General features: G+C 43.5%; 1 protein-coding gene across 1 annotated transcript in view; it reads left to right on the top strand.

Moving 5' to 3' along the window:
* Positions 1-27,734, top strand: part of BAALC (BAALC binder of MAP3K1 and KLF4) — a 78,048-nt gene that overhangs the window by 35,368 nt on the left and 14,946 nt on the right. Inside the window, exon 2 of the mRNA XM_081070778.1 lies at positions 26,247-26,413. Within this exon, the coding sequence (XP_080926904.1) occupies positions 26,247-26,413 (167 nt within the window). The remainder of the gene's footprint in view (positions 1-26,246; positions 26,414-27,734) is intronic.

Raw genomic sequence — 27,734 nt, 5'->3', positions numbered from 1 at the left:
CAGAGACCACCATGCTCTCCATCAAGAGCCAGGTTTGTACCTTTCCCTGTTCTTAAAGGTCAGCTGCACTTCCATGGAAGATGTCTTACCTCCAGGGAATAGCTTGGTATTGCAATTCCAAAGGTACCATAGGTGCTTACCTAGAGATCTCTTTTATTAGGTGCACCTGCCTTAAATTTGTGTTTGTTTCTTTCCCTTCCTGTTACACCTGTAGCAAGCAGTGTCTTTTTTAGAAATGGTTGAATGATGGGGCATCTAAATCCCTAAATTTTGTTGGGCACTAGAACTGGAATGGAAACCCATCCCTCATCTCTAAAGGGAGAAGAGGAGACAGGGGAATTTATCACTCACTGCCTTCATCGTTCAATTAGCTAGAAAATACCTTTCTGCAATTCTAAGAACTCTGCAGATGATAAAATAATTTTAATAACAACTTTTAGGAGGGAAAAACATGAGCAGGTTAAATATGCACATCAATTTAAAAATATCCTCTAATTTTAGGAACAAAAATATGATGTTTGGAATTCAAGATATACAGTCATGCACTACTTAACGATGGGTATACATTCTTAGAAATGTGTCATTAGGTAATTTTGTCATTGTGCAAAAATCATAGAGTGCACTTACACAGATCCAGATAGTATAGCCTACTATACACCACGGCTGTATGGTATGGCCTATGGCTCCTACACTACAAGCCTGTACGTCAGGCTTGTTACTGTCCATGTTACTGTACATGTACAGTACTGAGTACTGTAGGCAATTGTAACACAATGGTATTTGTGTATATAAACATAGAAAAACTACAGTAAAATTATGGTATAAAAGATTATAATGAGGTTATAATCTTATAAAACCATCACCATTATGTGGTCTGCCGTTGACTGAAGCAGTCATTATGTGGCATGTGACTGTGCACTATTTATGTGTGAGTATCCTCTAAGTGCTGTTGCTAAGAGTAGAGAGGACCGTCAGTCAGACACAATCCCTGCCCTCATGGGGCTGGTCCTCTGACACTGGATAAAACATTAACCAAATCATTAATAAAATAGTCACAAGTGTGCAAAAGGCTTTGAACTTGAGATGCAATGCACTGTGGGAGTGAACACCTGTGGATACCTTGGGTTCACTGCTTCAGCTCCTGAGCCACTTAGTCCAGGCCTACAGAGTGGGACCACTTTCCATTTCTTTTTTGTATAAGACCACTTTTTTCTTCTCTATTTGTTGCCAGGGAATTGTTTGTCCTCACTGTAGCCCACATGCTCGGTGCTATACTTGCACACAGTTTAAATGCTTGTTGAATGGGATTGAAGAATGAGATGTCAAGCCCCTTCAGGACAGGGACCAAGTTTCATTTGTCTGTGATTCCCTCATCAAGTTGTAGTGCCCAGTGATCACTGTCCACTGAGTCAATGCCCAGGAGTCACATCCTGCTTCCCTTTGTGGAAGGTCAGCTAGCATGTGGAAAGGTATCTACTAAGTGTCAGGCCTGCACTAGCCGTTTTATGAGAGGAGGAAACAGATGTAGAGAAGAAACTTGCCCAAGACCATATAACAAGTAGGTGATGGGGAGGGGATTGGACCCCAGGTCTGTCTGACTGCAAAGCCAATTCTCATTACATTATTATAGCACCTCAGCATCAGACATAAAGGGCCAAAAAGATATATAAATAAATAAATAAAGTGGTGAATAAATGAATCTGAATCCTTTTAAAATTGCCGAACAGCCTTGCCTCTTGTCACCAAACTCCACTTCTGTCACCTACAGGGATTATTTTCTATCTGCCGCAATACCTCCTCCTCATCCAAGTCTTCCTGCTGCCCAGGAGACTGTTGATTAAATTTGTCTGGGAAACACCATCCTGTTTTCTCTGTTCCCCAGTACACATACTGCAATGTCCACGCTCCAGAAAAAGAGCCTGGAGTTTATTACCGTCTGGCTGTAGGTAAATTAACTTGTGACTGAGAGAAAAGTAGTGGGTAACCTTGAATCGAGCTATTTGACACAGTTCAAGGTTATAGAGTTTTCTAAATTTAATCGACATGTTCCCTGCTCTCATGGCTTATGGGTACAAACGTGCTCGCATGAAAATCAAAGAGCGTATTTTACTATTTCTTGCCACCACTTGTTCTCTAGGACATGAGCCCTTTGGAGTCTCCCAAAGTATTTCAGGGAGTTCTCAGGGTGTGGCTCACAAATAAGATAGGCCAGCTGCTGTTCTGCTACCATGGGGTCCTATTTTTGCTTTTTGTTTTTTTGATTTCCTGCTTAAGAAACTACCCCTTCCCTTACTGCCCGCCAGCCCCACCCCATGAACATTCCGGGCACTGCCCTATCATCTAAGCACATTTATTTTGTAACATTTATTTTGCCTACTTCCAGTAGACACTGAAATTATTGCCTCTTAGTAATTGTCACAACCACTAATACTCCAGAGTAGTGGTTCTTAACCAGGCGATTTTGTCCCCTAAGGGACATTTGGCAAGGTCTGGAGACATTTTGGTTTGTCACAACTGGGAGGTGCATGCTATTGGTACCTAGTGGGTAGAGGGCAGGGATGATGCCAAATATCCTGCAATGCTCAGAACAGCCCCCCTACCACAAAGAATTATCTGTCCCCACATGTCAATAGTGCTGAGGTTGAGAAGCCATGCTCATGAGCCAAGATATCCAGAATGAGCAGGGTTATATTACAAAGTAGGGGAGAAGAACTCTCTCCTTTTTGTGTTATGCTGTCATTTTAGAGGGGTGCCCAAGTAGTATTGCTTAGACCCTATGTCTTAGATAATTTTGTGGCAAACAGTTTGCTGAGATTTTGCTTACAGCCTTCCCTTCTCCATGGGATCAAAGTGTGGAGAGAAGACACATCTGAGAGACAAATGCTGATTCTCTTTAAATGTGCTCCTCCCCTCTGACCTTGAGGCTTGGCTCTTCCTACTGGGTGAGGCCTGCTGGGCATGGTGCCTCTCCCTTAGGGTGAGTTATTTTCAGGGAGGCAGCTTAGTCCCTAATGCAGATACGCTGCTAGCAGCCACCAGTTTGTCCTGACATGTCTGAACTCCAGTGCAAATCCCAGCTTAAGCTCAAACGAGAGACAGAATCTTCTCTGAATTGATAACCAGGTACTACAGAACTAGGAGGAGTGCTATTAAAGGGCAAAGCTTGTGCTTTACCCTGTATGTCAGTTAGGACTTTTCATTTGCAAGTAATAAATCAACATCTACCAAAACAAAACTGTGAGCAAACAAAAGGGGGACTGTATTGACTCAGGGAACAGAAAGGCCAAGGGTAGCACTGGCTTGGGGTGAGGATGGGATCAAGGCTCATATACTGTCAAGGACCCTGTGTCTCTCTCTCCATCTTTCAAGCCCCTTCTGTGTGGGGTCCATCCTCAGAGAAGCTCTCCCCTTGTAGTGGCCAGACCACTGCCACAGTCCCACCTCAGAGCTCCCAGGTTCTAGTCAAATAAGAAAAACAGAGGCTCTTTTCTAGTAGCTCTTGCAGAGGTCCTAAGATTTGCTGATTCCTGTCATGTGATGCCCTAAGCCAGTCACATGGTCTTGGAGAATGCAGAGTGATGATTTCCTTGCCCTTGGTCACATGCTCCAACCCAGAGCACTGGTTTGAAAGTGGGAGGGTGGGGTTACTGGAAAAAAGGTACTCCAATGATTGGGGCAAGCCGACTGAACATGGTTTAAGAATCTTAGGTTGTGTAGAATGGGCTGTGGGATTATTAGCCAGGTCAAGAAGGGGATCTCTAAAGAAGAATACATACTTTTAAAATAAAAGATTGATAATTTTGTAATTAAACAAATAGGAAATACACAGTGTAGACAGGAAGGGGGCTGGAAAATGTAGGGAGTTCTAAAGGAACCTCTGCTAGAAAGGAAATATTGCCTGCATCTTCCTCCAGTTACACTTTTCATGGTCCCATATAGTCCCACCCTCCTCTTACTCAACCTTTCAATATCTGAACTTTATAAACACTTTGTTTGATTTTTGCTTGATAATATGCTAAGGTGTATTTGTGATGATACTTATATTTTACCATATATTAATTTATTAATGTTTTAGAGTTGTTCTAAAATTGCTTGTGAAATCTCACATCATTATCTTAACAAGCAACTTTCTAAACTGGTGTTTCATTATTTTCTTTGAAATGTTGCAAGTGAAGTACTTTTAATTTCCATTAGACTTTACAGTGCATTTCAACTTCATATCTAAGTACTATTTTTAAACATAACTTTTAAATAAAAATCAGTTTTTAAGAAAAAAAAAATGCCTTTGTACCTATCTCAGTCCAAGAGTGAAGCTTAAATAAAATAAAGCAATTAGTTCAGTGCCTGACATGTGGAAGTGCTCTATAAATAGAAGCTCCCTTCTGCTTATTTTTAGGACCATTAAAAACTGATGAAGAAGAAAAAAAGGAATCAAGGAGGCCAGCTGTAGGCTACTGCAATAATCTAGAGGTGAGGTGAACTGTACCTCTCCAGTGGGAACATAAATGGAGAACAAAGAGCTATTTGGGAAGATGTGTGAAAGAAACGACAGGGTTTAGTGTCAGACTTGATTATAGGGAATGAAGGAGAAGGGAAGCGAAATGATAACTCACAAGTTTTTAAGGCCACAGGCTAGAAAATTGGTGACATAACTGATATAAATGGGAGAGTCAGCAGGGGGAACTGGATTGAAGGTAACAAGATAAGTTTGGACATACTGAGTTTAAAGTGATTGGAGAGACCGCCATGCGAAAAAGTGAGCCTGCTGCTGGTCTGCAGGACTGTCAGCCTCACTTCCTGAATTTCTCCTCTGTTCCCCTAGCTCTGGAATCCATCCTGTTCAGCCCACCCCCATCCCATTGTTTGAGTTGAGGTCCTCATTCCCTCTTGCCTTCAGAGAGTTTAACAGTCCTAACCAATTTTCCTTCCTTCAGTCTCATCATCTTTAATCCATCCTCCTCCATGTCTTTGAACTTTCCTTATATTTTCATTATGCCCATAGTTTTGTTTTCCAGATTACTAATTCAGTATTTATCTAGGGATATTACAAAGTGTTACAGTGGATGATGAGTGGAACTCCCTTTGGTTTTCTCCAGGAAAAAGCAAGTAAAGGATTTAGGTTACTTTTAACAACTTATGAGTTTTGAACATCGTTTCCTTCGATCTAATGTGATCCTGAGATTGGACTGCAAGGATGATTTGATTTATAAGGACTGCGTTGATTTCTGTTTCTGACTCTCTCACTAGATGTGAGTAGCTGCAGGGTAAAGACTGTAATTTATGCTTCTGGGAGTCACCACCAGAGCCTGGTGAAATATTTTGCATGTGTTGGGGGTTCAGCAAATACTGATTGAAATGAACTAATGGGAGCAGAGACTTGGGTGTCAGGTATGAGCTAAGTTAACGAAGATGGATGTGGTATGTGAGAGAGGACCATGTTAGAACAAAGAGTGGGGAACAATATTTTTAGTGGCCGTCTTCTCCTCAGTGATGTATGAGCCACTGTGTACTGATGTTTCTGAATAGAAGCGACAAAGCCGTGGGTCAGAAGTGTGTGGCCGGAGTGAGCCTGTCCCAGTACTGCATCACCTGCATAAGTCTCTGCATAACCTTGGGTTCTTGAAGTTTTCCGCAGGGCTATCTACCTTCTTGTATAGCCCTGAGGTCTGATCCAGATAGTTGGAATAGGAAACTTGAAGAAAATCAGTTTTGCTATTAATTTACACTAAAGAAAAACTGCCCTAGAGGAAAATCCCTAGAAGAGATTTTGGTTTTTCTCAGGCTTCATATCCCCTGGTTCTGTTAGGCCAAACCCAGCAGAACTATTTCATAGTGGAATCTGTGCCTTTGGGGTGGGATTAGGCCACACAAGCAGGTTAGTGACTTTAAGGATGACGTTGTCCAAATCCTTCCACTGGAAAAGCCACCTCCTTTTGTAAATATCAAGAATTGTAATATGACTTAAATCAAAGTGAACTGCGCCTACTTTCAGATGCTAGCAGGAACTCATCAAAAGGGGAGTTTGAACTTGACTTCTCAGAAAAAAAGAAAAGAAAAAAAAAGCTTAAACTTGCCTTAAAGCTATCCAGGGAAAGCTGCAAAGACAGGAACTGGGATTTAAGAGCCAATTATTGCATTACAGAAATACAAAATCAAATCAGCCCAATTAGAGTTTTTATTTATGTTTCCGATAGAAAACCCACAGAATCTCTGTCCTATTTGGCTGCTACTGAAGAGATTTTGGATATCATCAACTACTTACACATTACCAGTGAGCTACATAGTGAGGAGGTTGTCAAATTTAATCCTGTGCATTTGAAATTGTTACTGAAAACCTTTTCTTCTGGATTGTGGTTATAGATGATTATCCTAATTAATTCACTATCGTTTTTCTTGTTTTACACCTTTGTTTCTAAATACTCAGTTGCACTTTTCAGGTTTGTGTTTTGGCAAAAGCCATCTTTCTGAAGTGGAGTAATTTCCAGTTACAGCCTCTGAGAGTGGTTTCCAATTTGGTGAGTCAAGTTGGGAAGACAATCATTTTAAAAATGCATTCAGATGGCTAAGGGAAACTCTAGAAGGAGGCAAAGCCTCAAAGGCAAAACTTTCTCCTCTCCAGACTCCCTGCCTCCAGACTTGAGCCCTTCAAATGGATCCTGCACACTGTTCTAAGGCTGCCCTTGCTCTCAGGACACTGTCCAAACTCCTTAACAAGGCACACATGACCACCCAGGATTTGGCCTTTGTCTCCTTTGGCCTGTTTTGTACTTGGCCACCAGCAATACCTCTTGGGCAGCTCTCTTCCCTATGTCCCAGATATTACTGCCAAAAGGCGAAGACGGAGTCTGTCTCCTTCACTTCTGCCTCCCCAGCCTGGAACAGAGCCTGGCACCTTGGAGAGGTGCAGTGGGTACTCACGACTGCATGCACCCTTCTGCCATGGTCTGTTTTTCTCTGGCTCTGTCGATTTCTCTTCAGCACAATAAAGACCCAGTAATTGGCTAAGCTCCAAACTACCTGTCCTTCTAAGGAAGGCGAGGCAGAGTGAGGGTTTGTGAATACTATGCTTTATCTTCTGTCCCTGTCACACGTGTCATGTGTCAGCCCTCAGATAGCATGCATTGCACAGACCTGGTGTGACAGCAATCTGCTCTGTAATCTGGGGCTTCCGCTTCAGCTCAACCTCCTGACCTCTTGATTGGCATTCTGGGGCCCCTTCATCTGGTTCTTAGACCCTTGAGGGGTTGCTACACCCTGCCCAGATCTGGGACACAGTTGTGGACTTGGTGAAGTTGATCTTTGATGGCATGCTCTTGTTTTTGTCTTTTCTCCATTTTCTTTCAGCCACCTAGTGCCCTCCCCCTGCTGTCAAGAAAGGATCTCAAATCAGCCATTTGCTCCTTGTTGTGCCTGGGGTGAGAAGTTGTGAAATTAACCCTGACTGTGTGCCAGGCTCAGAACCAGGCTTACCTTCACTTTTCTTCTTTGAGCACCAATTTTTTAATTTTTTTTTTAAGTTTTAGGACTTTAATTTCTCTCAGGAAAGTTTTATTTATTATTATTTTTTAACATTTTTTATTAGTTTCAGGTGCACAAAACAATGTAATATTTAGACACTTATCATTTATATCCCTCACAGTGACAGCCCCCTCCCCCCATCCACTACCCCTCTGACATCTCGCAGAACCATTACATTTCCACTGTCTCTATTCCTAATGCTGTACTCCGCTTCTTGTAACATATATATATATATATATATATATATATATATATATATATATATATGTATTTGTAGTTGACATTCATTATTGTTCAGCTTCAGCTTCAGGTGTACAGGGCAGTGATCAGGCATCTCCATCATCCCTGAGGTAGTATATCCCTAATGAGACAAGTGACCACCAATCTTTGATGCAGGTATTATAATTCTCATTTTTTACCCAAGGAAATTGAGATTTAGTGGTACTAAGTAGTGGGGCAATGACAGGAACAGTAGATGGGAACAAAATGTATTTAGAATCATATAGATCTGGGTTTTGAGTCCTGGTTTCACCACCAGCTGGTTTGTCTTTGAGCAAGTTATTTGGTCTCTCTGAAGCATCGTGTCCTAGTGCGTAAAATGGGAGTCATCATAGCAGAGAGTTTGACACATGGTAGACAAAAACAAAAAGTAAATGTTATTAAATCACTTCTGAAAGGTCACATAGCTTACAAGGAGTAGAGGTGGGATTTGAACAGTTCCAACCCCACTGTAGCACCCTCCTCCCAGGCACACAGCAAGCTGGCCACCAGTGATGCTTGTTGAATGAACAGGAATTTAAGTCATTCAACTCACAGACACTGAGGGCCCCAAGAGGCTCTTGGAGTCAGATTCAGAGATATACACTTGTCGTGCGGGGTCTCCAGTGGGGTCTCTGCTCCCGCTCCCCACATAAGAACGCAGGACATGGTGAGGCCAAAAAGGAACACCCACGGAGCCATAGGTAGGGAAGTCATACCACTATGGTCTCACTGGAGACTGGGTTCACACGACGTGCGACCTGCTGTCCGCTTTGCTGCCAACCGACCAACTCTCCTCCACTCTCCTCGGCTTCCCTCCATAGCCACGGCAGCTACATCAGTGGCCAATGGCTCAACGGTTACAGCTGACGGCCAACCAGCCACAGCTGACAACCATCTACTACCGAGCCAGCACCTCTCCACATGAGGCCGAGAGCCTGGAAACTGCTCTGTGGGGCTCTGTCCCCACAACACTGAAGGAAAAAAGCAATTCAAATCCTCTTCTGTCACAAGAAAAATACCACAAAGGAAGGGTTTTACTGTTTTTCCACTATGTTCAGGCATAATTGACAAATACAACTGCAAGATATTTAAATTGTACAATGTGATTTGATATACATATAGCTTGTGAAAGGAGTCCCCTTCCAGTTAACACATCCATCACCACAGCTCTTTTTTTTGGTGTGTGAGAACATTGAAGTTCTACTCTCTTAGCAAATTTCAATTATATAATACAGTGTTATCAACTACTGCAGAGTTATATTTTACATTAGATCCTCAGGACTTATGCATCTTATAGCTGAAAGTTTGTGCCCTTTTACCAATCTCTCCCTATTTCCCCATGCCCCCAGCCCCTGGAAACCACTTTTATATTCTGTATTTCTATGAGTTCAACTTTTTTTTTTTTAAGTGACGTGATGTGGTATTTGTCTTTCTCTGTCTGGCTGATTTCACTTCACATAGTGCCCTCCAGGGTCGTTAATGTTGTCCCAAATGGCAGGATTTTGGAAGGAGTTTAGTTCTGATGTGTAACAAAACCTCTTTGAAATCCTGTGACTCTCAGACTTTCTCACAAACCAGGCCATGACTCCCTTTTCCCCAAGTCTTCTCCTTTTTCTTTCTTTCCCTAACACCTTTTTTCTCCTTCCCATCCCTTCTTCACCTAAACCCTATTAAATAAATCAAGTTCATCTCTCTTTGCTTTGACTTCCTTTCCAGTGATTAATAACCTGAATTCTTCAACCCAGAAGCAAACCATGAGGTCATCCTAGCAAACAATAATCCTCTCTGCCTTTCAAAGATTGGGAGAGGTAGAGAGAGGTAAATTTAACTTACTATGTTCCCTCTCATGGAATTAGCTAAATTTTAAACCTTAGTGCTAATCATAGTGAGAAAGATACTGTCCCCTGGGTAAGAAATTTTAAGCATCAGTGGAAAGGAGGGAGCATTTTGGAGGCTGGGGACCCCTCCTCTTCTGCACAAAGTTTGCCCTATAGACCTTCCAGCCTGAAATCAAAGACCCAGGGGTCAGGCCCTCAGCAGCTTTTCAGAGCTCCATCATCAGACTCTCCTTCCCAGTGCAATGCGGCCATCTGCAGAGAAAGGAAGGAAAGCCCAGTGTGACTGCCTCTCGTCTGTACTCTGTACCGTTGGCAATCCCCAGGCAGCATTGCCCAGCTCTGTCCCCAGCCCTTCCGAAAGTAGCTCGTTTCGGGGTGACCTTTACTGAGCTGAGGCTGTTGGAGAACTGCTTTCACCAGGGGGCCATGATGTTCATGATGAGAAGCTACCCCTCCTTAAGTGGCGTGATGTGGTACCCTCCTTCCTGTGGTACAAACCGCCAAAGAACAAATGAAATATAGAAGACCAGCAGTGTTGTGGTCACATTTGCACTCAGCCCTCAATCCTGGAAATACGCCAGCCTTGGTTGGAAGCCCTGGCAACCTGTGGGGCCAAGTGGCTGGAGGCATATGACTGGTCTCTGTGGGGGCTGACTTCACTGCTTATGTGAGCTCTTCCCTTCACTCCCTGATACCTCTCCAATAATCACACAGATTGAGAAGAGCAAGCACACTTCCTGTTTGCACTGCTTCCTTTGGAATTTCAGCCGTTTAGACGATCAAGGGAGAAAACAACATATAGAGGTCTATATGGCAGCTTCTTTTTGCGGTGATGACACTAGCTCTGGCCATCTGTCCGGTGGTTCAACACTAACATTTCTTGAATGCCTACTACATGCTAAGCATGGTAATGAACACGACAGGCACGGTCCTTGTCTTCATGGAGCAACCAGGCTAGTGGGGTAGGTGGGCATGGAACAAAAACTTCCAATAGCGATGAGCACTCCTAAGAGGAAGTACAAGGTGCTGTGGGAGGAGAACAAGGAACCCAACTGGTGTGAGGGAGGAGTTTGGGAAGGGCCCCCTGAGGAAGTCATGTTAATGTAGAGACAGAGTTAGTCAAGCCAAGGGGAGAGCATGCTGAGAAGGGACAGGGTTGTAAAGGCAGTGAGGTGCCTTTGATGTCCAGTAAGGCTGGAACATAGGGAACAGTGGGGAGAACGCAGACCCCTGAAGCCACGAGGCAAGAGAGCTCACGGACAGTCCTGCAGAGCAGGAGGGATTTGCAATTTTATCCTGAAGGCCTTGAGAAGTCCATGAAGGGGTGGGTCTGGATCGGATTCATAGTTCTAGAAGATTGTTTTCTACCCAGTGGAGAATGAAATCCACATCTGCCACCCCTTCTCCTCTGTCCCCTGGATTGGATCAGCAAATCTCTGCCATAGCCTGATTTTATGTCCCACCCTAGAACAAGTAGACATGATCCTGCCTGGAACAGATTACCCAAGGCCAACTGGCTGCACCCCTGAAACGGGAGCTGTTGTGAAAACGAGCCTGGCAGGGCCTCCACGTGTTAGGGAGAAATAGCGAATCTTCAGTGGGTGACTCAGGGAGATAAGCACCTGTCAGGAGGACAGTTTCAGGGGTCTGAGGGGTCGAAGATGCACCAAGGAAGTTTAATTTAACACACTCATTTTCTCACAGTCTGCACTCCAGTGTGATTTACTTGATTCTGCTGGCAACTTATTTGAATTCTAAATTATTCCAAAGATCTGCTCCACCCTGGAGCGGTAAGACCTTTAAGCGGTGGATTATCTTTACAAAGCCTTTCATTTATTTTGTTGACACCATACATCTCCTCCTTATTGCCTAGCCCTGAAAAGGGAGAATATGATTCATTGTAGATTTTTTTTGTTTGTTTTAACTGATGTGAGTAAATACAAATGCCTGTGAAAGTAAAGGTTTTAGGCTCTGGCAAAGCCTAGGGTGGAAGCCTGGCTCTGGTACCAGCTGTAGGACCTCAGGCAAGTTACTTAACCTCCCTGAACCTCAGTTTCATCTTCTGACAAAAAGGCGGATACGGTGGAATGGTAGCTATTACCTACAAGGTTGCTGTGACAATGAAGTAGAATTGCGAATCAAATGCCAACTCCATGCTCTTAGCGACCAGTTATTTCAGGAGTCTTTGTATCCTTAGCTCTGAGCTTGGGGATGGTTCTCAGCTGGAGCCCGCAAATGTGAGTTTCATTTCATTTCTTTTATTAGCCTTCGTGCCAACAGCCTTTAAAAGGCTTTCCTTTCAAACACTACTCAAGGATCCCCTCCTCTGTGAGGACAAACCATGCTGTATTTCAGTCATGTCAGCATCCCCAGGTTCTTATGAACAACTATAATTTGTTCTATCCACATTAACTATGAGGAGGCCTCCGTGAACGTTATCAACTGCCCTATAGAGAGTCAGACATCTCATCTCTTCATTTTAAAATGATTGAACTTTTTGTGTGTTGAATAGTCTACACAGTATTAATTCTTGTGCATCTTGTTCTTGTGCATCATCATATTTGATTACTATTTTTTATAGTACATTTGATGATTAAATGTAATCTAATAACTAAAAAATAAATAAGCAAATACTCTGGGTAGATCCAAAGCCATTACTAATGAGAAAAGGCAGAATATGACATAGCTCTATTTTTAAAATCAATTTTATTTCACAAGTAATATATTTAAAAAGTAGAAATGTTACAGATAAGGCCCCATTAAACACCCTCTCTCCTTGGTTCCGTCTTTTTCCCCCAGAGGAAAACATTGTTATCAATTCATTGCACACGCACACACACGTATGTATCCCTATGTAAAATATAATAACCATATTTATGGTGACAAAGGAATTTTTGGTAATATAGGAATTTTTCTCCTGTATAAAAACGGTTATTTGTACATGTTTACTCTCTACTTGGTTTTTCCACTCATTATTATATATGACTTCTATCTATATTAATCTACTTTATACTTTTAGTTTGTTGTATCGTGTTGGAGAGGGAGAAATTCCCCCTCTATCCTTTTTGAGTTATTGTAATAATAAAATTGACACAAATCCAAATACAGGAGAAAAAACAATTTAATATATGCGCACAGGAGATCATAAATGATGCTCAGAGAAATGATGAACGAGCCAGCTTTATCCTGTTTTAGACAAAAAAACAATAAATTTGTGAAGAATTGATAAGATAAAGACACTTAGGTTTGAGTGCTGATTAGTGAGGAATTTAAACAAAATTTGGGCTTGGGCAACAAATTAGTAAAGGAGTAAGGAGGTTTGTTTATGTAAGCTTTACAGCCCTGGATTCCTTCCCTCTAGTGGTAAGGGTCTTTCTTAGCCTTCCTGGAGCAAGGAGGGCATCTTTCACATGGGGAGATTTACTTCCCACATTCAAGGAAACAAGGGAGGGTCAGCGTGCCCTTCTTGCACTGGCTGCTTGTCAAGTAATTTTAAATCAAAGCTATCAATATGCCACTGTGGGTATTTTGGGGTACTCTGCTTTGGACTCTGACAATAGAATTCCGTAGCATAGGTAAACCACAGCTTATTTAATTATTTAACAGATGAGTGGCTAGGTCGGTTCCACTTTTCACTATCACAGTGGCATAAAGAACATCCTCAGTAGGCCTTTTTGTGTAATGGTAAGAGGTTTCCTACAGTAGATACTGAGGATTGGAATTGCTGAGTCATAATGGTGTGTACATTTTAAGCTCGAATAGATTCTGGCAATTGTCCTCCAAAATAGATAAAGTTCTCTTTGTACTCCCACTGGAAATATATGAGAGAACCCATTAACTCACACTCTTTAAACATTTAATATTATCAGACTTCTTAACTTTTGCCATTCTTATGGGTAAAAAAATGGTATCTTGTTATTGAAATTTTGCATAGCTCTGTTTTCAGTAATTGTTAAATAAGCTGTTAAGTTCCCAATTAAATTACAAAAGCATAAAGGATTCAGGTAGATGTTTTATTAATATATCCCCTAAAAACACACTGTTCTAGGCACAGGGTAGGCTCTAATAAATACAGATTCTTGAGGATTGATTGATTGCTTTGGATGATTTTTAAATTTTAAGAAATAAAACAATTCAATTGACCTAATTCTCCTGATTCTGACTGACCAAATATCCTTCTTATATCTAATAAAGTCGTATCAACTAATTTCTAATGTCCACCTAAGAGAACAATCCAGTGCCAGCTACAGCAATCCTCGAAAAGAGTCTGCTGAAGAAGCTGGTTGCACTAAGCTCAAAAAATGTCAAGGAGTAAAAATACAACCAGGAAACCAGTGCTTCCTGAAAGCACTAACCACCCCAAAAGTGATTGAAGCAAGGAATAAAAGAAAACAGGGAGGAAAATTGCATTGGAAAACTCCCTAAGGAATAATTTCCCTGACTAGGAAAAAGGTCTAACGATAAGGCATGAAACTGAGCATGGGGCCACACACCTTCCACTAGAGGGGTGTCACCTCTGAGGTGTTTTTAAATCCCTGACTGATTAGATCTGCCTACTTTGTGAAAAACAAAAAAACAAACAAAAAACCACCAGGCCAGAAGCACATAAGGAAGTGGGATAAGAATAAAAGATCAAAGTAAGCCTCCCCACCCAGGCAGAAATGGGGCCTGATGGGCAGGGCCTTAGCCAAAAATTATGCCAGGCACTGGTGGCGCTGTGTGATCCACGGGGTCCTCCTTTCACCTGACCCCTGGGTCTCTCTTCCCACGCATCACCCTAGGAGAGTAGTCCATGATAAGGGCACTGCTTGTCAGAGTGCCTTGTGGACTGTGCAGGTAAATAAGTCCCTAAGATGCAGTTTCAGCCTGAGTAAAATGGTGGAATCCAAACTGTGTCACGTGGAAGAGGAAGGAGTTAGATACATGGACAGATAAAATTGATTGTCTTCTTAATGTTCCCTGTCTTGCCTCACCATTTCTCAAAGAGAATTATGTCAATGCTTGTTCAAATTCTTGTCTTCCTACTTCCTTCAATGAAAATTCAATCTTTGCCATCCATCGCCCAGTGTCCTCTTTGGTAAGAAACTGGGGGACTAGGTAGAGATTGGGACAATCAGGAAGCAAAAGAAGGTGGATGAGAAGAGGATTTGGCTGAGAGACTGCACCCCTGGGCTATAAGCCTCAGATGTAAACCCAGCACCCCACCCAGTGTAGTGCCTGGCAGGTAGTAGGCACTGAATAAGTATTTTTCAAATGATTGACTGATTGAAAGATAAATGGTAAAAGAAGGAATAAGTGATATATGATAAGGAAGAAGAAAATGAAGGAAGAATTAAGCTGAGTAGAAAGCTTGATAAAGGGACAATAGAACAGCGTTATGGTATTATCTCATTTCTCAAAAACTATGTGTGTCTGTGCATTGAAAAAAGTTTGGGGACACAATAGGCAAAATGTCAATTAACAGTTATCCCTAGTTGGTAGGTGTGGGAACAGAGACAGGAGTGCAGTTTCCAGGCTCTCGGCCTCACATAGAAATGTGCCGGCTCAGGTAGTAAATGGCCATCAACTGTGATTGGATGGCCATCAGCTGTAGCTAGTTGGCCGTCAGCTGTAACCAGTGAGCCACTGGCCACTAATATAACTGCCGTGGCGACACTAGCAGAAAATGGGGGCTAGCAAGAAGATGGTGGCTGGCAAGTGCAGATTGCAGTTAGCATGGTGGAGTGCAGGTTGCGGATTGCAGAGAAGTGGACGGCAGGTTGCAGATAGTGTGGCTCCTGCTTCCTGTGTCTCCAACCCAGCCGCCAGTGAGAATATAGTGTGTCTTGCGGGGCGGCCTGCGGGGTCTCTGGTCCCGCTCCCCACATAAAAACACAGGACATGGTGAGGCGAAAAAAGAAAACCCACGGAGCCATAGGTAGGGGAATCACACCACTATAGTCTCACTGGAGACTGGATTCACATGACGTGCGACCTGCTGTCTGCTTTTCTGCCAACTGACCGACTCACCTCGCTAACTGCAATCCGCTCTTGCTAGCTCAGCCACCATCTTCTTGCTAGCCACCATTTGCTGCTAGCGTAGCCACGGCAGTTATATTAGTGGCCAGTGGCTCACTGGTTACAGCTGACGGCCAACTAGCCACAGCTGATGGCCATCCAATCACAGTTGATGGCCATTTACTACTTGAGCCAGCACCTTTCTACATGAGGCCGAGAGCCTGGAACCTGCTTTCTGGGGCTCTGTCCCCACATAGTGGTATGACTCCCCTACCTACGGCTCCGTGGGTGTTCCTTTTTGGCCTCACCATGTCCTGCGTTCTTATGTGGGGAGCGGGAGTTGAGACCCTGCATGACACCTTGCATGACAGTAGGATTATGGATAATTTTCACTTTCTTATTTTTGTCTTACCAGTATAGTCAAGTTTTCTACAGGAAACATCTATTTCTTAATAAGAAAAACATAATTTTATAAAAATAAAAAAAAGCAAAGTGTGTCCTCCACCCCCAAATTCAGATGTTGAAGTCCTGTTACCCTGCTAAGGTCCAGCTACCTGCCGCTTGAAAGAGTGAAAAATTGAGAGACAAGATTGATGGAAAGAAAAGTAGTTTTATTCAGAATGCCAGCATTCTGGGAGGATGGCGACTCCTGTCCAAAGGCCATCCCTCCGTTGCTAGATCTGTCAGAAGGTTTTAAAGGTACACAAGATGAAGAACAAAGGAAAGGTTGAGTTGGTCAGGCAGTTCCGAGGGCTGACTTCGCTTCCTGTGGTCTGGTCTGTTTTAAGATAATGTTATCTCTGGACTTGGCCGTCTCTAGCTGGGGCTTTATGCATCACCAGTAAAAACTGCAAGGGAGTTGCAAAATGGATTCCGGTGTCTGGACACCTGAGGATTAAGAAATTGTTCTTTTCAGGTTAGGATTCTACTGATTAAATGGATTAACAAGGTATGTGTAGACTTAAGAAAGGGAATAAAACAGAGTTCTTAATCAGTGAGGGAGAAATTAAAGAGAAAACAGTGAATATCAGGGCAGATCAAACTGCAGGCTAGCTAAGTCTAACTATGTAATTGATCCCTGAGTTTTGCCCTTATTTAACCTCCAGTAAGTACCTCAAAATGTAACTGTTTTTGGAGATAGGCTCTTTAAAGATGTAATTAAGGTAAAATTAGGTCATATGGGTGGCCCTCCTCTAATATGACTCGTATCCTTATAAGAAGAGGTGATAAGGGCACAAATACACAGGAGGAAGACATGTGAAAACACAGGGAGAAGACAGCCATCTACAAGCGAGGAAAGAGACCTGAGAAAACCAAACTTGTTGACACCTTGATCTCAGATTTCCAGCCTCCAGAACTGTGAGAAAATAAATTTCTGTTGTTTAAACCACCCCGTTTGTGGTACTTTGCTGTGGCAGCCCTACAAACTAGTACACAAGGTAAACATTTTAAAAGTTTATGAGAATTATTCAAGGAGAGAAAAAGAGGAAGGGAAAGGCATCAGAGAAGGGTTGTGAGCAATTAAGGAGGAAGGCTCTGGAAAAGGACGGTATTGTTATGGTCATAGCAATATTGCATACCTTAGAAACAGTAAAATAGGAAGCACATTTGATGGAAGAGAGAGAGGAATTTTTATCACGGAGTAGGGGCAGTCCCTTAGTAATTAACACAGAGATAGGGCAAGTACCTGCTCTGCTCTGTCATGATCTTGGAGTAGAGTGGAAACTTCAAGGAAGAGATGAGCCACTGATTGGATCAAAGGAAGAAAAGGAAAGGTAAGTGAGCCCTCAGAGAAGACTGACAGATTCTAAGGGTATCAGTAGGGAAAAGGATAGTGCTATTTTGACTTTTCCTTTTGGCTGCCTCCCGGTCACTAGCTGGTTTGCTGCCTCCTGGGTATCTCCTTGGGGAGAGACTTCAGGCCTGATTCTACCAACGACAGACAGGACTCTCCTTGCTTCTTCTTGCAGTCCTTTCCATTCCAGCTGTTGCTCTCAGCAGGCCTCTTTTTTGCACGCTGCTGGGTACCATGGGGAAGCTGTTTCTATCACCTACACCTCAGGCCAAGGGCAGATAGGACAAACTGGCGATTTATCTCAGGGAACAGTAGCCCTCTTAATCAGGACCCATGGCCTTTGGGAACTGATAGACTAGTTCTGCAGTTGTCCTTATAGATTATATAGGTTTATTAGTCTTTTTGTCTCTACAACCATTGCTGTTCAAGTTCAAATGTGCTTCTTTTGTCAATGTAACATTCCAAAATGTGTTGCTCACTGTTCTTTAAATTACACCTTTACTGAGCTATAATTCACATACCAAACAACTGACCTATTTAAAGTGTACAATTAAATGGCTTCTAGTATATTCTAAGAGTTGTGCAACCATCCTCACAATCAATTTAACAAGATTTTCATCACCTTAAAAAGAAATCCCGGGGTGGACGGGTGGCTCAGTTGGTTAGAGCAGGAGCTCTGGGCAACGGGGCTGCCGGTTCAATTCCCACATGGGCCAGCAAGCTGTGCCCTCCGCAACTAGAATAAAATCAGTGAGCTGCCGCTCAGCTCCAGGATGGCCAGATGGCTCAGTTGGTTGGAGCGCAGGCTCTCAACAACAAGGTTGCCAGTTCGACTCCTCGACTCCCATCAAGGGATGATGGGCTGCACTCCCTCCAACTAACAACGGCAACGACCTGGAGCTGAGCTGCCCTCCACAACTAAGATCAAAAGGACAACAACAACTTGACTTGGAAAGAGCCCTGAAAGTACACTGTTCCCCAATAAAGTCATATTCCCCTTCCCCAATAAAATCTAAAAAAATAAAATCCTATATCTATTAATGGTCACTTCTCATTTCCCCCCAACAACCCCAGCCCTAGGCAACCACTAATCAGTTTTTCTATCTATAGATTTGCCTATTGCTGGACATTTCATATAAAAAAAATGGAATGATACAATATGTGGCCTTCTGTAACTGACTTCTTTCACTTAGCATAATATTGTCAAGATTTTTCAATGTTGTAGCATGTATCAGTACTTGATTTTGTTTATTGCCAAATACTATTTCATTATGTGTGTATATATATATTGATATAGCTAGCTATATAGCTAGCTAGATGCATTCATCAGTTGATAGATATTTGGGTTGTTTCTACTTTTTGGCTATTATGAATGATTCTGCTAGAACATTCATTTACAGGCTTTGTATGATCATAGGTTTTCATTTCTTTTGAGTATATACCTAGGAGTGGAATTTCTGGATAATATGATAACTCTATGTCTAACCTTTGGAAGAACTGCTAGAGTGCTTTCTAAAGTGGCTATACCATTTTACATTCCCACCAGCGTGTATGAGGAGGGGTCCAAATTTTCCACATTTTTGCCAATACTTGTCATTATCTGTCTTTTTTAGTATGGCTATCCCAGTGGGTATGAAGAAGTATCTCATTGTGGTTTTGATTTGCATTTCACACATTTTCATGTGCTTATTGGCCATTTGCATATCTTTTTCTGAGAAATGTCTGTTTAGATCCTTTACCAATGTTTTAATTTGGTTATGTGTCTTTTTATTATTGAGTTGTAAGACTTCTTTAGAAGTAAGAATCCCTTATCAGATATATAATTTGCAAAATTTTTTTCCCATTCTGTGAATTTTCTTTTCAGTTTTTCATCATGTCCTTGGAAGCACAAACATTTTAAATTTTGATGATGTCCAGTTTATTTATTTTTTGTTATTATTGCTTATGCTTTTGGGGCCTAATCCAAGGTCATTAAGATTTATGCTTATGTTTTCTCTTAAATGTTTATAGTTTTAGTTCTTACATTTAGATCTTTGATCCATTTTGAGTAACTTTTGTATATGGTGTCAAGTAGGGGTCCAATTTCACTATTTTGCATGTAAACATGCAGTTGTCCCACACATTTGTTGAAAAAACAATTCTTTCCCCATTGAATTGTCTTGGAACCTTTCCCCCAAACTAACTGACCGTATAAGTAATGGTTATTCACCATTTTAAAAGGATTTTCTTATATTAGCCATACGAAAAGTCACCAGCAGCTTCTTACACATAGTGAATGCTTGAAAGTTACTCATTAGATTGAAAAAATACCCATTCTAATTCATTTGGGAAAATGAGGAGACAAATTATCAGTAAATGGCTGGGTAGTTGCAGTTTATTTAATACATACCTCATTTCAGACAAAATTATTATCAGCAATTTGTTCAGGATCTGAGCCCAGACAGTCTTTGATGAACTATAGTTTTATCCATTGTGACTTTAGGAGATTCTTCCCAAATAGATTGTTAATGTCTTATATGAATACTTTGGTTTTCAGTTGTTGAGGTGAATGATTTGCAAGTGGTTTCAATGACTTTGGAAGATTCTGATCACCTTCACCAAGGAAAGCCAGGTACTTGGGTTAAGGAGGAACTGCCCCTTGGCCTGCTCTCCACATCGCTTCCAGCTATCATTTTTAACTTCTATGCTCTGCCCCACTCTCAGCACCATTTCCAAAACAGCAGAAAACTTTGGCAAGAAGTCATTGCTTGCAATATATCAGCAAGCTTTGGACACAGCTGTTTCCTATTTTTTGGCAAAGTCAGTGATTTGGCTTGTCTTTTGGGTGGAATGAAAATTTTGTGAAGAGTGTAAAAATAATAGACATACCCTCGGGGCACATAAATGTCCCTAGATTTACTGCTACAGAATTCATGGTGGAAAAAAAATACAGATGGGCATTTTACATACAACCCTCAGAACCTGCATGAGTGTTATTGAAGCCTCAAATACAGTCTTTAGAATTCGCTGCCTCAGAATCACAGAGGGTAAAATGGGGTAGAGGAAACTTGGTAAAATGCATATTTCTGGGACCCTACTGAATCAGAAGTTTGGGGGGCTGCATGTGGAGATCTGTAGTTTACCAGATTCCTCAGTTGGGTCTCAAGCACACTAAAATTTGAAAGCTGCCTGCTTGGGAGCTTTTCCTCTAAGGAAATGTAAATATTTGCTATGACCACAAGCTTTGGAAAGATAGAGAATCCGGCTGAACTTCAGTTTCTTCTATAAAATAAGGGTCACTCTCCCACCAACCATGCTTGAGAGGAGTGGCATGAAGTTGCAGATGGAGCTCAGGGTCTAATACAATGCAGCTTTCACAAAAATGTTCTCCCAAACTGGGGCACTTGACACCCAGTAGGGTTGCCAGATAAAATTCAAGACACCCAATTCAACTTGAATTTCAGAAAAACTATAACTTTTAGAATAAGCATAGCAGCAGTGCTGAGGCCAATTTCCAGGGTCAAGGGGTTGGTGGGACAGGCTCCCTGGAGGGATTTGGAACATTGTTCCTTGATAGATAGCCCATGTGCCTCAGCTTCCAACCCTCCCAGAAAGTCTGCGAGCTTCCCAGATCACTTAAAAGAATTGGTTTTCTACTTTAATTCACTGGAGTCACTTTCTGTTACTTGCAGTTAAGAACCCTGACTCATACAGCGTCTGTAACTCCCTACTCAACAACTTGCCATCTGTTTTCTCTGTTCCCAGCACTCCTGTGAGCTCTCCCTGAAGTCATCAGGAACCTCCTAATTCCACACGTTCTTGGGCTTTTTTTTGGTTCAGTACTCGCTTGTGGTGGAAGAATGTATAGAGAACACCAGGCACCCACGGCAACACTGCAGGGAGGGAACCAGGGGAATAAAGACCGGACCTCAGTCTGCTCCAGCAGATCCCTTCCCTTGATAGCTAGTGATGCCCATTGGCAAACCCAACTAGAAGCCAGTGGGCAAGGGAGCCTATTGACATGGTGCATTCAGGTCAGTGTCCTGAGACATAGAACAGGATAGAGAGGCGGGGAGAGTGGGTGTCGATGGGGCAAAAGGAATATATCTGGCATGCAGCGTACATGTGCTGTCTTAGGTTCAATTCTCTAGAAGCAGAGCCTGAGATGGGGATTTTATGTAAGTGACTCCTGGAGACAATCCTGGGGGGAGAACCGTGTGAGGGAAAGAATGAAGGAAGCAGGATGGGCCAGAGGAAGGTGCTGGGCTGAGATGTCGTTTCAGAAATAGTCTAGCCTCAGTCTGATCCCATGGTTGCTTTGGAGTGAAGGGACAGAAATTGTGCTGCTTAGAGGCAAGGGGGCTGAGCTGTTGTACAATCACCTCGTCACACCCACACATGCTTTTAGTCGACCATTGGCCATGGCTGCCCCTGGTATAACTGGCCAGTGTTTCCTGGTGAGAGGGCTTCCTTCAGCCAAAGGCAAGCCTTGGGAGAAGGGGACAGGTGTGAACCATTAGCCACCAACATCCACCATAGCTGGGGGGGGTCAGTGCAGGAGTTTGGGTAAGTGGACCTGGGTGGTACCTTCTGGAAAAGCATATACCTCCTTGTTAACAGAGGTAATCTCTGGGAAATTCAGTAAAAATTATTTGTCATTGGTGCTTTTCTGCAGTTTACAAGTTTTCTAACATTGAGATTTTTTTTGGAATTAGAAAATACAAATTCAATTAAATCCATGCAGCAAAATCCCCTGGTTTATTGCAGGCATACGTAACAGTAAATGACCCCATATTCCTGGCCCCCTGCAGTGACCTCTTGACCACTCTGGGCAGACAGCCCCTGCTCACTGTTAGGCAATGCCAGTTCCCAAGCCCAACCCTGTTTCTTTGCTTGTCATCAGAGCTTCTCTGCTTGTTTGTCAAGCTCAGTGGGCCAGTTGTTAAGCACTTAAGGGAGGCTGATGGTAGGACTCATAAACCAGGAATGTAACTAATGGATAGCGGCACCTCGAGGAGGAGAGAAGGCAGCTGGTGTTGCGCCATAAATAATAATAAGTACAATGTATGTGCCAAACACTCAGAACCTCTATATACGGTGTCTTGTTTAATCCTTACAACAGCCCTATGAAGTAGGAATTGCTGTTCTCATTTAATAGATAAGAAAGTCCTTGAATTGGGGATTAAGAAATCATAGTTCTAATTTTTGTTCAGCCACCAATGAAAACTGAAAACACTGGACCAAATGGGTGATCTTCGACCTGTGTTTCCAGGAGCCCTGAGGCTCAGCAGAGACACCCAGGGAATGGGGGAGCTGCTGAGAAGGAAGGACTGGCCGTCTGTACCTCAGCCACAGCAGCTCTGCCTTGATCTCTGTTAGGTGTTAGTGGCTTCGTGGGTGTGCAACTGGTGCAGATGCATGGGGTCTGCCTGGTTCAGGCGGGGTCCTGTGTTTAGGATTGAGTGCTCTGCAGACACGCCATCTTGAAATCCTGAATTTCATCTCTGAATCTGTGTTTTGTAAGTGAAGTCTGATGGAATAATGGAGCATGTGCCAGAGGCTTAGAATTCTGACTGATGCTCGTCCCGTTTCCTGTTGTCTATCTGCCTCCCTGGCGTGTGTTCTCTGCTGCCTGCTCTTGGCCCCCTGGTGCCTCTCACCTCCCCTTCCCACCTTGCTGCCCTCTTCCTGGGTCTGAAACTGGGTTACTTTGGAGGGAAGAGAAAAGGGAGCTGTGTTCCATGTCCTCTAACCCCCACAGGGGGTTGGCCATGGCCATGGAGTGCATGGGGGTCAGAAGTGCATCTTGAAGTGTCTCAGGGTAGGACAAGGTGATGTCCATCCCCACCCAGGCTGAAAGCACCGTGGTACATTCAGTAGCTGGCTCAGTAGAGCCTCTTACCTACCCTCAACCCAGGTATCCATTCATGATTCGCATAGAAAATAATAACATTCGCCTCTGACAACCGTGAAGCAATCTATATGTGTGGATCTGAATTTGTAGACTCGGTTCAAATATCAAATAGATCTATAACAGAACATTTTTTTTAAATTAGAAAAAGAAGAGGGTAGCATTCATATGGCACACTGGTAAATAGCCAAGGTAGCACTGGCTAGCCTGAGTCCCACTCAGCAGCTCTAAGGGCTGAAGGCAGGCCCACCCTAGACCTTATTAAGCTACGTCTCTGTCTCGGCTTGTGTTTTAGAGGCCCACTCCCACATTACTGCCCCACCCTTCCTCACAGAGCAAGTTATCCAGGGACCAAGAAGACATACTTACCAAAGCCCCCAGCCCTTCTTCAGGACCAGTTGCTTTTTCTTTCCCCAGTCCATCACAGACAAATACGTGGTCCTGCTGTGCACAGCTAACACACAGCTCACACCATTGTGACTCACCACTTGAGTCTGAGAGCACCGGAACTGGTCTGTATCTTATTTAACCTGAGAAGTTCAATCAGACAAGTTCACCCTTGGATGTTCCAGCAGTGCCAAGTTGTCATAGAAATGTCTAAGTGCTGCGTTCAGTTTTTATCCTTAGCCCACAGCAGAACAGCTTGGTCCCTGCAACACACTGAGAATCTCTGTTTTAGACTCTTAGGTGGGTGCTGGGACCCTGGAATTACCAGCCAAAATCACACCAATCCTGTTTTCAGAGTCATCATGAGCCTTTTTTCCTGATCCATTCTCCACATTGGCACACTCCTAGGCCAAGGAGTGTGCCAGGCACAACTGTTTGCAGGGAGTCGTGGAGGTAGAGATTGAATGTGTGTACTGGGGTATGCATACACGTGCACGTGAGATCCTTGTGGTGCAGGATGGAAGAGGAATGGGAGGAAAGGGGGTGCAGACTGCCAGCTGGTGGAGGAAGGGGTGACAAAGACTTGGGGTAAGCCAGCTAAAGGAATCCATTGCTCTGCACATCTGAAAGCCATCCACAGTGTCCCACGTACTACAGCCTGCCAGTCAGGAAACTCTGGACCAGGCATTTTCTACTGTGACTTTCAATGTTTTGAATTCTGATTTTTTTATCGAATAGCCACAATTCAGAACCTCTTAGCAGTCTGCAGAGCTGGTGGATGACACGTGGACATGTGTGTCCTTTGGATCACTTCTTCTTCAGCTGTGTTGGGACTGGAGCCTCATGAACTCTGCTTAGTCAACCGCCCTTCCCTCCCTCAGTACATCAGACACATTGCCAGATAATTTGCTAGAATGACTCACAGAACTCAGGAACACTTTACTTACATTTACTGTGAAGGATTTATAAAGGGTACAAATGAATAACCAGGTGAAGAGGCACACAGGGCGAGGTCCTGTGTACAGGAGCTTCTGTCCCTGTGGAGTTCAGGTACACCACCTTCTTGGAACATAGGTGCTTTCACCAAATTGAAAGCTCCCTAAACATTGTCATTTAGGCATTTTTATAGACGTTTCTTCATGTAGGCATGATCAATTATTAACACAATCTCTAGCTCTTCTCCCCTCCCCAGAGGTGGGACTGAAATTTCCAAGCTTCTAATCAAGGATAGATCTTTCTGGCAATCAGTCCCCATCCTAAAGCTATGGGGGGTGGGGTGCACATGAGTTGCCTCACTAGAACAAATGGTGCTCCTATCTCTCCTATCACTCACAAAATTCCAAGGGATTTAGGAGCTCTGTGTCATCTTATAACAAAAGATGCTCCTCCCACCCCTATCACTCAGGAAATGACACGGGTTTTAGGAGCTCTGTGCAAGGAACTGTGTTCAAAGAGCAAATATGTATTTCCTGTGTTATCACAATATTCCACCCTCATAGGCTGCTCCATCATTGCTGACTGGCCCCTGGTGGAGGAGTAGCATGGCCAACCCACTGGGCTGTTCTTGGCCTTTTTGTAGCTATCCCAGAGCCTCTTCCCACTTCTTGTCTCCCACTTGGTACTGCCCCTCAGCTTCTGTGCTTGTCTTTTCAATCAGATATTCTTCATCTATGAATTCATCCTCACTGTCCTCCTCTTGTGTTTCAGTAAGGCGATTTATTTAAACTTCATTCTATCATTTCTTGGCATTTGTTATGGTAGGGACACAATCCAACACCCTGAGAAGGAATTATGAAAAAACTGTATGACCTTCAAACCAGTAATCCCACTGCTAGGAATTCATCCCAAGGAAATATAATTAAGAGTAAAGCTTTAACCACAAGGCGTTTCTCACAGTAACATTTATCTTGAAAAAGTGAAAACAAATATCCAACGAAAGGAGATTAGTGAAATAAATGGTAACACTCCATACAACAGTAGACTGTATGAAAAATCATATCGCAGAATTCTCCTCCACCCCACCCCCAACTCCGAGTCAAGCCGTTGTTCTCAGTCTAGTTGTGGAGGACGCAGCTCACTGGCCCATGGTGGTATTATGAGCCTTGTGCTCTACCCAACTGAGTCAGTTGGTTGCCAGCCACTGGCTGGCCGCTCACGGCAACTCCTGCCAGCCTAGCTCCAGGTCGAGCAGTTGTTCTCAATCTAGTTGTAGAGTGTGCAGCTCACTGGCCCATGTGGGAATTGAACCGGTGACCACTGTGTTAGGAGTACAGTGCTTCAACTACCTGAGCCACTCATCCGCCCCAAAATATTTAATGATATGGAAATATGCCACTGATGTACTTGTAAGAAAAAATTTCAAGTTACAAAATTTTTTAAATCTCATTTTTGTAAAAAATAAAATACTCCACATGTTCTTATAGAAAAGGGTAACTTGGCATGGTGGGATTTCTGGTGATGGTTCTTCTATTTTTTTTTTTCCATGCTCTTGGGGATTGATTGTAGCAATTGAATTGCCCTGTGGAAGACTCTAGTGCCATCTTCTGCTTCCGTCCCCCAGGTGTGCTGGAAGATGGGCTGTCCTCCAATGGTGTGCCCCGTTCTACAGCCTCAGGTGGAATATCCAACCCAGAGAAGAAGATGAGCTGTGGGACCCAATGCTCAAATGCCCAGAGCCTCAGCTCAGGCCCTCTGACCCAGAAGCAGAATGGCCTTCGAACCACGGAGGTAGGTCACAGCCATAGAACTGAGTTGGGACCAGAGAAAGGGAGAGAAGCTTGCTTCTGGGCTGGGCCAAGTAGAGACTGTACCCAAGGGTTACCTTGCCAATGGAAATTCTCTGCCTCACCCATGTGAAAATTGTTGCAAACAAAGTAGCAAGACCCCAGCCCTACCCCAGCCCCTGCCTTGAGCGTTGCTAGGTTTTGCTGAAATCAGTGGAAATGGGTCCTTGATATTTGCACTCAAAGGAAGCCTGTGTTTGCTTACATGCAGCTTTGTTCAAGGAGCAGCTTTTCTGTGTCAGCTCTCACCATCTTGATAATGAGGACTGTGCTGGTTCCAGGAACCAGTCCTTGGCCAGGCAGTCAGGGTGGCAGCCAGGGGTTGGCAGGGTGGGGAGAGAAGACCAGTGTAGTAGGAGAGAAGCCTGGCATTTTATCTCAGACCGTCCAACCAGGTGGTCATTGGGAGGGTCCCCAAGAGGGTTCTGGGGGACTGCAGAATGTGGTGGCAGCATCACCCCCAGACTGTTGCTATTAGAAAGGAGATAGGGCTACAGTGACTCTGACCTAGCTGGCATCCTTTGCAATCCTTTGTTTCCTCCCAGAGCTATTGTTGGGAAGTGCTCCTCCCGCTGTCCCTGGCCCCTCCCATGGGAACAAATGCCCTTAGTAGGCCACCTCAGGCTCTGCAGTCTCTTTCTCTTCTCACTTCATTCCTCCCTCTCACTTCCTCATCTTCCCCATACCCCACCCCCATTCAAAGTCCACTGCTTACTGGATGCTCCAAGCCCATTTTTCCCCCTTTTCCCTGTCAACGTACTGGTTTTGTCACCTCACACCAATGCCACCTGTTTTCTGAGGATCCAACTGGTTATCTAATGATGGAATTCTTGCTCTCATACGTGAGCTACATCTCTAAGCTTTGGTCAGAAAACCTGTTGCAGATTCAGCTCTAACACTCATTAACTAAGTAGCCTTGCAGGAATCGCTTCATCTCTCAGAGTCTCGGGTTCCTTATCTACACAATGGAAATAATACCAAAACGAGAGAACAGATGGGCCTGTTCTTTGTAAACTGAGAAGTGCTATAAGATTTAGTGCTATAGGATTAGCAGGGATGGTTAGGCAGGCAGTGCCATAACCCAATTAAATAAAACACTTATAGAAGACAAAGGGTGGAGGATAGATTTGAGGGTTGCAGTTGCCTTGCTAGGGTCCTGTATCCCCCACTTTGCCTGTGTGTAAGCTGGCCTTCTCGAGGACTAATTGCCACCTCCCAAGGCAGGCTGGGCCCTACAGACCTATGCTCAGAAGCTTGGTGACTGC

The sequence above is a fragment of the Rhinolophus hipposideros genome (assembly GCF_964194185.1).
Source record: "Rhinolophus hipposideros genome assembly, chromosome: 13".
Taxonomy (NCBI): Eukaryota; Metazoa; Chordata; class Mammalia; order Chiroptera; family Rhinolophidae; genus Rhinolophus; species Rhinolophus hipposideros.
This window is presented reverse-complemented; position numbering and strand designations above follow the sequence as displayed.